This window comes from Lampetra fluviatilis, unplaced genomic scaffold (assembly GCF_964198595.1).
Source record: "Lampetra fluviatilis unplaced genomic scaffold, kcLamFluv1.1 SCAFFOLD_288, whole genome shotgun sequence".
Classification (NCBI taxonomy): Eukaryota; Metazoa; Chordata; class Hyperoartia; order Petromyzontiformes; family Petromyzontidae; genus Lampetra; species Lampetra fluviatilis.
This window is the reverse complement of record NW_027621429.1, coordinates 57,501-70,000: the sequence shown is the minus strand read 5'-3', so window position 1 is coordinate 70,000 and position 12,500 is coordinate 57,501. Positions and strand designations below refer to the sequence as shown.

Genomic DNA, 12,500 nt, shown 5'->3' with positions numbered 1-12,500 from the left:
TGGTGGTGATGATGGTGGTGATGGTGATGGTGCTGATGGTGGTGATGGTGGTGATGGTGATGGTGGTGGTGATGGTGATGGTGCTGATGGTGGTGGAGGTGATGGTGGTGATGGTGGTGGTGATGGTGATGGTGCTGATGGTGATGGTGGTGATGGTGATGATGGTGGTGATGATGATGGTGGTGATGGTGATGATGGTGGTGATGATGATGGTGGTGATGGTGATGATGGTGATGATGGTGATGGTGGTGATGGTGGTGATGGTGATGATGGTGGTGATGATGATGGTGGTGGTGGTGGTGGTGATGATGATGGTGGTGATGATGATGGTGGTGATGGTGGTGGTGGTGATGGTGGTGATGGTGGTGGTGGTGATGGTGGTGATGATGATGGTGGTGGTGGTGGTGGTGATGGTGGTGGAGGTGGTGATGGTGGTGATGGTGATGGTGCTGGTGATGGTGGTGGTGGTGATGGTGCTGATGGTGCTGATGGTGGTGATGGTGATGATGGTGGTGATGGTGGTGATGGTGATGGTGCTGATGGTGATGGTGGTGATGGTGGTGATGTAGATGATGTTGATGATGGTGGTGATGATGATGGTGGTGATGGTGGTGATGGTGATGGTGGTGATGGTGGTGATGGTGATGGTGGTGATGGTGGTGATGATGATGGTGGTGGTGGAGGTGATGGTGGTGGTGGTGATGGTGGTGATGGTGATGGTGGTGGTGGTGATGGTGGTGATGATGATGGTGGTGGTGGAGGTGATGGTGATGGTGGTGATGGTGGTGATGGTGATGGTGGTGATGGTGGTGATGTTGATGGTGGTGATGGTGGTGATGGTGATGGTGGTGATGGTGGTGGTGATGGTGGTGGTGATGGTGGTGGTGCTGATGGTGCTGATGGTGGTGATGGTGATGGTGCTGATGGTGGTGATGGTGGTGATGGTGGTGATGGTGATGGTGGTGGTGATGGTGCTGATGGTGCTGATGGTGCTGATGGTGGTGGAGGTGATGGTGGTGATGGTGGTGGTGATGGTGATGGTGCTGATGGTGCTGATGGTGATGATGATGATGGTGATGGTGGTGGTGATGGTGGTGGTGCTGATGGTGCTGATGGTGCTGATGGTGGTGATGGTGATGGTGCTGATGGTGGTGGTGTTGATGGTGATGATGGTGATGGTGGTGGTGATGGTGATGGTGCTGATGGTGATGATGTTGATGATGATGATGATGGTGGTGATGATGGTGATGGTGGTGGTGATGGTGATGGTGCTGATGGTGTTGGCGGTAATGGTGATGGTGGTGATGCTGATGGTGCTGATGGTGGTGATGGTGCTGATGGTGATGGTGGTGATGGTGCTGATGGTGGTGATGATGGTGATGGTGCTGATGGTGGTGATGGTGCTGATGGTGATGGTGGTGATGGTGATGGTGCTGATGGTGGTGATGGTGCTGATGGTGATGGCGGTGATGGTGCTGATGTTGATGGTGGTGATGGTGGTGATGGTGCTGATGGTGGTGATGGTGCTGATGGTGGTGATGGTGCTGATGGTGGTGATGATGGTGATGGTGTTGATGGTGGTGATGGTGATGATGATGATGCTTCTGATGATGATGATGTTGATGATGTTTGTGGTTGTAGACATCACTCCCTCAACCCTGGTCGACACTGACTTAGGAGGACAGGTTGATCGTGAGTGATCAACCACTCACTCACTCACCCACTCACTCACCCACTCACTCACTCACCCACTCACTCACTCACTCACCCACTCACTCACCCACTCACTCACTCAACCACTCACTCACCCACTCACTCACTCACCCACTCACTCACTCACTCACCCACTCACTCACCCACTCACTCACTCACTCACTCACCCACTCACTCACTCACCCACTCAATCACTCACTCACTCACCGACTCACTCACTCACTCACCCACTCACTCACTCACTCACTCACTCACTCACCCACTCACTCACTCACTCACTCACTCACTCACCCACTCACTCACTCACCCACTCACTCACCCACTCACTCACTCACTCACTCACCCACTCACTCACTCACCCACTCACTCACTCACCCACTCACTCACTCACCCACTCACCCACTCACTCACACACCCACTCACTCACCCACTCACTCACTCACCACTCAATCACCCACTCACTCACTCACTCACCCACTCACTCACACACTCACTCACTCACCCACTCACTCACCCACTCACTCACTCACCCACTCACTCACCCACTCACTCACCCACTCACTCACTCACTCACCCACTCACTCACCCACTCACTCACTCACCCACTCACTCACTCACTCACTCACTCACCCACTCACTCACTCACTCATCAACCACTCACTCACTCACTCACTCACCCACTCACTCACTCACTCACCCACCCACTCACCCACTCACTCAGTCACTCACTCAGTCACTCACTCACTCACTCATTCACTCACTCAGTCACTCACTCACTCACTCAGTCACTCACTCACTCATTCACTCACTCACTCACTCACTCACTCACACACTCACTCAGTCACCCACTCAGTCACTCACTCACTCACCCACTCACTCACTCACTCAGTCACTCACTCAGTCACTCACTCAGTCACTCACTCACTCACGCATTCACTCACTCACTCAGTCACTCACTCACTCAGTCACACACTCAGTCAGTCACTCACTCACTCACTCATTCACTCACTCAACTCACTCAGTCACCCACTCAGTCACTCACTCACTTACCCACTCACTCACTCACCCACTCACTCACTCACACCCACTAACTCACTAACTCACCCACTCACTCATTCACTCACCCACTCACTCACTCACCCACTCACTCATTCACTCACCCACTCATTCACTCACTCACCCACTCACTCACTCACCCACTCACTCACTCACCCACTCACTCACTCACTCACCTCACTCACTCACCCACTCACTCACTCACCCACTCACCCACTCACTCACCCACTCACTCACCCACTCACTCACTCACTCAGTCACTCACTCAGTCACTCACTCACTCACCCACTCACTCACTCATCCACTCACTCACTCACTCACCCACTCACTCACCCACTCACTCACTCACCCACTCACTCACTCACCCACTCACTCACTCACTCACTCACTCAGTCACACACTCAGTCAGTCACTCACTCACTCACTCACTCATTCACTCACTCACTCACTCAGTCACCCACTCAGTCACTCACTCACTTACCCACTCACTCACTCACCCACTCACTCACTCACTCACTCACCCACTCACTCACTCACCCACTCAATCACTCACTCACTCACCGACTCACTCACTCACTCACTCACCCACTCACTCACTCACTCACCCACTCACTCACCCCACTCACTCACTCACTCACTCACTCACCCACTCACTCACTCACTCACTCACCCACTCACTCCACCCACTCACTCACTCACTCACTCACCCACTCACTCACTCACCCACTCACTCACTCACTCACTCACCCACTCACCCACTCACTCACACACCCACTCACTCACCCACTCACTCACTCACTCACCACTCAATCACCCACTCACTCACTCACTCACCCACTCACTCACACACTCAATCACTCACCCACTCACTCACCCACTCACTCACTCACCCACTCACTCACCCACTCACTCACCCACTCACTCACTCACTCACTCACCCACTCACTCACCCACTCACTCACCCACTCACTCACTCACTCACTCACTCACACTCACTCACTCACTCACTCACTCACTCATCAACCACTCACTCACTCACTCACCCACTCACTCACTCACTCACTCACCCACCCACTCACCCACTCACTCAGTCACTCACTCAGTCACTCACTCACTCACTCATTCACTCACTCAGTCACTCACTCACTCACTCAGTCACTCACTCACTCACTCATTCACTCACTCACTCACTCACACACTCACTCAGTCACCCACTCAGTCACTCACTCACTCACCCACTCACTCACTCACTCAGTCACTCACTCAGTCACTCACTCAGTCACTCACTCACTCACGCATTCACTCACTCACTCAGTCACTCACTCACTCACTCAGTCACACACTCAGTCAGTCACTCACTCACTCATTCACTCACTCACTCACTCAGTCACCCACTCAGTCACTCACTCACTTACCCACTCACTCACTCACCCACTCACTCACTCACTCACCCACTAACTCACTAACTCACCCACTCACTCATTCACTCACCCACTCACTCACTCACCCACTCACTCATTCACTCACCCACTCACTCACTCACCCACTCACTCACTCACCCACTCACTCACTCACCCACTCACTCACTCACTCACCCACTCACTCACTCACCCACTCACCCACTCACTCACCCACTCACTCACCCACTCACTCACTCACTCACTCACTCAGTCACTCACTCAGTCACTCACTCACTCACCCACTCACTCACTCATCCACTCACTCACCCACTCACTCACTCACTCCACTCACCCACTCACCCACTCACTCAACCCACTCACTCACTCGCCACTCACTCACCCACTCACTCACCCACACTCACTCACTCACTCACTCACTCACTCACTCACCCACTCACTCACTCTCACTCACCCACTCACTCACTCACCCACTCACTCACTCACTCACTCACTCACTCACCCACTCACTCACTCACTCAGACACTCACTCACCCACTTACTCACTCACTCACCCACTCACCCACTCACTCACTCACTCACCCACTCACTCACTCACTCACCCACTCACTCACTCACCCATTCACGCACCCACTCACTCACTCACCCACTCACTCACCCACTCACTCACTCACTCACTCACTCACTCACTCACTCACTCACTCACCCACTCACTCACCCACTCACTCACCCACTCACTCACTCACCCACTCACTCACCCACTCACTCACTCACTCACTCACTCACCCACTCACCCACTCACTCACCCACTCACTCACCCACTCACCCACTCACTCACTCACTCACTCACTCACCCACTCACTCACTCACTCACCCACTCACTCACTCACTCACTCACCCACTCACGCACCCACTCACTCACCCACTCACTCACCCACTCACTCACTCACTCACTCACCCACTCACTCACTCCTCACTCACCCACTCACTCACCCACTCACTCACCCACTCACTCACTCACCCCACTCACTCACCCACTCACTCACTCACTCACTCACTCACTCACCCACTCACTCACTCACTCACCCACTCACTCACTCACTCACTCACCCACTCACGCACCCACTCACTCACTCACCCACTCACTCACCCACTCACTCACTCACTCACTCACTCACTCACTCACCCACTCACTCACCCACTCACTCACCCACTCACTCACTCACCCACTCACTCACCCACTCACTCACTCACTCACCCACTCACCCACTCACTCACTCACTCACTCACCCACTCACTCACCCACTCACTCACTCACTCACTCACCCACTCACTCACTCACTCAGACACTCACTCACTCACCCACTTACTCACTCACTCACCCCACTCACCCACTCACCCACTCACTCACTCACTCACCCACTCACTCACTCACTCCACTCACCCACTCACTCACTCACCCACTCACGCACCCACTCACTCACCCACTCACTCACCCACTCACTCACTCACTCACTCACTCACTCACCCACTCACTCACTCACTCACCCACTCACCCACTCACCCACTCACTCACACTCACTCTCACCCACTCACTCACTCACTCACCCACTCACTCACCCACTCACTCACCCACTCACTCACTCACCCCCACTCCACTCACCACTCACTCACTCACTCACTCACTCACTCACTCACCCACTCACCACTCACTCACTCACTCACCCACTCACTCACTCACTCACCCACTCACGCACCCACTCACTCACCCACTCACTCACCCACTCACTCACCCACTCACTCACCCACTCACTCACTCACTCACTCACCCACTCACTCACTCACTCACCCACTCACTCACCACTCACTCACCCACTCACTCACTCACCCACTCACTCACCCACTCACTCACCCACTCACTCACCCACTCACTCACTCACTCACCCACTCACTCACTCACTCACCCACTCACCCACTCACTCACCACTCACTCACTCACTCACCACTCACTCACCACTCACTCACTCACTCACCCACTCACGCACCCACTCACTCACCCACTCACTCACCCACTCACTCACTCACTCACACACTCACTCACTCACTCACCCACTCACCACCCACTCACTCACCCACTCACTCACTCACCCACTCACTCACCCACTCACTCACTCACTCACTCACCCACTCACCACTCACTCACTCACTCACCCACTCACTCACTCACTCACCACTCACGCACCCACTCACTCACCCACTCACTCACCCACTCACTCACTCACTCACCCACTCACTCACCCACTCACTCACTCACTCACCCACTCACTCACCCACTCACTCACCCACTCACTCACTCACCACTCACTCACCCACTCACTCACTCACTCACTCACTCACCCACTCACCCACTCACTCACTCACTCACTCACCCACTCACTCACCCACTCACACCCTCACCTCACTCACTCACTCACCCACTCACCTCACTCACTCACTCACCCACTCACCACTCACTCACTCACCCACTCACTCACCCACTCACTCACCCACTCACTCACTCACTCACCCACTCACTCACCCACTCACTCACCCACTCACCTCACTCACTCACTCACCCACTCACTCACTCACTCACTCACCCTCACCCGCTCACTCACCCACTCACTCACCCACTCACTCACCACACCCACTCACTCACCCACTTACTCACTCACTCACCCCACTCACTCACTCACCCATCCACTCACTCACCAACTCACTCATCCACTCACTCACTCACTCACTCACCTACTCACTCACCCACTCACTCACTCACCCACTCACTCACTCACTCACTCACTCACCCACTCACTCACTCACTCACCCACTCACTCACTCACCCACTCACTCACTCACTCATCCACTCACTCACTCACCCACTCACTCACTCACCCACTCACTCACTCACTCCACCCACTCACTCACTCACTCATCCACTCACCCACTCACTCACTCACTCACCCACTCACTCACTCACTCACCCACTCACTCACTCACTCACTCACTCGCTCACTCACTCACTCACTCACCCACTCACTCACTCACTCACCATTCACTCATCCACTCACTCACGGACACACCACTCACTCACTCACTCACCCACTCACTCACTCATCAACTCACTCACTCACTCACCCACCCACCCACTCACTCACTCACTCACCCACTCACTCACTCACCCACTCACTCACTCACTCACCCACCCACCCACTCACTCACTCACTCTCTCACTCACTCACTCACCCACTCACCCACTCACTCACTCACTCACCCACTCACTCACTCACCCACTCACTCACCCACTCACTCACCACTCACCCACTCACTCACTCACTCACTCACCCACTCACTCACTCACTCACCCACTCACTCACCCACTCACTCACCCACTCACTCACCCACTCACTCACTCACTCACTCACTCACCCACTCACTCACCCTCTCACTCACCCACTCACTCACGGACACACAACTCACTCACCCACTCACTCACTCACCCACTCACTCACTCACTCCACTCACCCACTCACTCACTCACTCACCCACCCACCCACTCACCCACTCACCCACTCACTCACTCCACCCATTCATCCACTCACTCACTCACCCACTCACTCACTCACCCACTCATTCACTCACTCACTCACTCACCCACTCACTCACTCACTCACTCACCCACTCACTCAACCACTCACTCACTCACTCACCCACTCACTCACTCACTCACCCACTCACTCACTCACTCATCCACTCACTCACTCACCCACTCACTCACTCACTCAGTCACTCACTCACTCACTCATCCATTCATTCACTCACTCATCCACTCACCCACTCACTCACTCACCAACTCACTCATCCACTCACTCACTCACTCACCCACTCACTCACCCACTCACTCACTCACTCACTCACCCACTCGCTCACTCACTCACTCACCCACTCACTCACTCACTCACTCACCCACCCACTCACTCACTCACTCACCCATTCACTCATCCACTCACTCACGGACACACAACTCACTCACCCACCCACTCACTCACTCACCCACTCACTCACCCACTCACTCACTCACTCACCCACTCACTCACCCACTCACTCACTCACTCACCCACTCACTCACCCACTCACCCACTCACTCACTCAACCACTCATCCACTCACTCACTCACACATCCACTCACCCACTCACTCACTCACTCACCCACTCACTCACTCACTCATCCACTCACCCACTCACTCACTCATCCACTCACTCACTCACTCATCCACTCGCCCACTCACTCATCCACTCACCCACCCGCTCACTCACTCACCCACTCACACTCACTCACCCACTCGCTCACTCACTCACCCACTCGCTCACTCACACTCACCCACCCACTCACTCACTCACCCACTCACACTCACTCACCCACTCGCTCACTCACTCACCCACTCGCTCACTCACACTCACCCACCCACTCACTCACTCACCCACTCACTCACTCACCCACTCACTCACTCACTCACTCACCCACTCGCTCACTCACTCACTCACTCACTCACCCATTCACTCATCCACTCACTCACGGACACACCACTCACTCACCCACTCACTCACTCATCCACTCACTCACCCACTCACTCACTCACTCACCCACTCACTCACCCACTCACTCACTCACTCACCCACTCACTCCCCCACTCACCCACTCACTCACTCAACCACTCATCCACTCACTCACTCACCCATTCACTCACACACTCACTCACGGACACACAACTCACTCACCCACTCACTCACTCACCCACTCACTCACCCACTCACTCACTCACTCACCCACTCACTCACCCACTCACTCACTCACTCACTCACTCACACTCACCCACTCACTCACTCACTCACTCATCCACTCACTCACTCACTCACCCACTCACTCACTCACTCACTCATCCACTCACCCACTCACCCACTCACTCACTCATCCACTCGCTCACTCACTCATCCATTCACTCGCCCACTCACCCACTCACTCACTCATCCACTCGCTCACTCACTCATCCATTCACTCGCCCACTCACCCACTCACTCACTCATCCACTCGCTCACTCACTCACTCATCCACTCACCCACTCACTCACTCACTCACTCATCCACTCGCTCACTCACTCATCCACTCACTCACCCGCTCACTCACCCACTCACTCACCCACACGCTCACTCACTCACCCACTCGCTCACTCACTCACCCACTCGCTCACTCACTCACTCACCCACTCACTCACACACTCACCCACTCACTCACTCACTCACCCACTCATCCACTCACTCATTCACTCACTCATTCACTGACTCACTCACTCACCCATTCACTCATCCACTCACTCACCCACTCACACACTCACTCACTCACCCACTCGCTCACTCGCTCACTCACTCACTCACCCACTCACTCACCCACTCACCCACTCACTCACTCACCCACTCATCCACTCACTCATCTACCCAATCACCCACTGATCCACCCACTTACCCACTCACCCACCCACTCATCCACTCACCCACTCACTCACTTACTCATACATTCACTCGCCCACTCACTCGCCCACTCACTCACTCATCCACTCACTCACTCACTCACTCACCCACTCACTCATCCACTCACTCATTCACTCACTCACTCACCCACTCACCCACTCACTCACCCACTCACACACTCACTCACTCACTCACCCACTCACTCATCCACTCACTCACTCACTCACTCACTCACTCACCCACTCACTCACCCACTCACACACTCACCCACTCACACACTCACTCACTCACTCACCCACTCACTCATCCACTCACTCATTCACTCACTCACCCACTCACTCACTCATTCACTCACTCACTCACCCACTCACTCACTCACTCACCCGCTCACTCACCCACTCACTCATTCGCTCACTCACTCATCCACTCACTCACCCACTCACTCACCCACTCACTCATCCACTCACTCACTCATTCGCTCACTCACTCATCCACTCACTCATTCACTCACTCATCCACTCACCCACTCACTCACTCACTCATTCACTCACTCACTCACCCACTCACTCATTCACTCACTCACTCACCCACTCACACACTCACTCACCCACTCATCCACTCACTCATTCACTCACTCACTCACCCACTCATCCACTCACTCATTCACTCACTCACTCACCCACTCACACACTCACTCATTCACTCACTCACTCACTCACCCACTCACACACTCACTCACCCACTCATCCACTCACTCATTCGCTCACTCACTCACCCACTCACTCACCCACTCACTCACCCACTCACTCACCCACTCACTCACTCACTCACCCACTCACACACTCACTCACCCACTCATCCACTCACTCATTCGCTCACTCACTCACCCACTCACTCACCCACTCACTCACCCACTCACTCACCCACTCACTCACTCACTCACTCACCCACTCACACACTCACTCATCCACTCACTCACTCACTCATCCACTCACACACTCACTCATTCACTCACTCATTCACTGACTCACTCACTCACCCATTCACTCACACACTCACTCACCCACTCATCCACTCGCTCACTCACTCACTCACCCACTCACTCACACACTCACCCACTCACTCACTCACTCACCCACTCATCCACTCACTCATTCACTCACTCATTCACTGACTCACTCACTCACCCATTCACTCACACACTCACTCACCCACTCATCCACTCACTCATTCGCTCACTCACCCACTCACTCACCCACACGCTCACTCACTCACCCACTCGCTCACTCGCTCACTCACTCACTCACCCACTCACTCACCCACTCACCCACTCACTCACTCACCCACTCATCCACTCACTCATCTACCCAATCACCCACTGATCCACCCACTTACCCACTCACTCATCCACTCACCCACTCACTCACTTACTCATCCACTCACTCACCCACTCACTCGTCCACTCACTCGCCCACTCACTCACTCATCCACTCACTCACCCACTCACTCACCCATTCACTCACCCACTCACTCGCCCACTCACTCATCCACTCACTCACCCACTCACACACTCATCCACTCACTCACCCACTCACTCACTCATCCACTCACTCACCCACTCACTCACCCACTCACTCGTCCACTCACTCACCCACTCACACACTCACTCACTCACTCACCCACTCACACACTCACTCACCCACTCATCCACTCACTCATTCACTCACTCACCCACTCACTCACTCATTCACTCACTCACTCACCCACTCACTCACTCACTCACCCGCTCACTCACCCACTCACTCATTCGCTCACTCACTCATCCACTCACTCACCCACTCACTCACCCACTCACTCATCCACTCACTCATTCACTCACTCATCCACTCACTCACCCACTCACTCACACTCGTCCACTCATCTTTTCACTCACCCACCCACTCACTCACCCACTCACCCACTCACTCGTCCACTCACTCACCCACTCACACACTCACTCACTCACCCACTCACACACTCACTCACCCACTCATCCACTCACTCATTCACTCACTCACTCACCCACTCATCCACTCACTCATTCACTCACTCACTCACCCACTCACACACTCACTCATTCACTCACTCACTCACTCACCCACTCACACACTCACTCACCCACTCATCCACTCACTCATTCACTCACTCACTCACCCACTCACTCACCCACTCACTCACCCACTCACTCACCCACTCACTCACTCACTCACCCACTCACACACTCACTCACCCACTCATCCACTCACTCATTCGCTCACTCACTCACCCACTCACTCACCCACTCACTCACCCACTCACTCACCCACTCACTCACTCACTCACTCACCCACTCACACACTCACTCATCCACTCACTCACTCACTCATCCACTCACACACTCACTCACCCACTCACCCACTCACTCACCCACTCACACACTCACTCACCCACTCACCCACTCACTCACCCACTCACTCACCCACTCACTCACCCACTCACTCACCCACTCACTCACCCACTCACTCACTCATTCACTCACTCACTCACCCACTCACTCGTCCACTCACTCACCCACTCACACACTCACTCACTCACCCACTCACACACTCACTCACCCACTCATCCACTCACTCATTCACTCACTCACTCACCCACTCACTCACCCACTCACTCACCCACTCACTCACCCACTCACTCACCCACTCACTCATCCACTCACTCACCCACTCACTC

The 12,500-nt window shown here is 54.3% G+C and overlaps 1 protein-coding gene across 1 annotated transcript in view; it reads left to right on the top strand.

Annotated features, from left to right (window-relative positions):
* The window catches only part of LOC144955254 (microfibrillar-associated protein 2-like), a 54,459-nt gene that overhangs the window by 20,610 nt on the left and 21,349 nt on the right, over positions 1 to 12,500 (top strand). Inside the window, exon 6 of the mRNA XM_078885534.1 lies at positions 1,642 to 1,692. Within this exon, the coding sequence (XP_078741660.1) occupies positions 1,642 to 1,692 (51 nt within the window). The remainder of the gene's footprint in view (positions 1 to 1,641; positions 1,693 to 12,500) is intronic.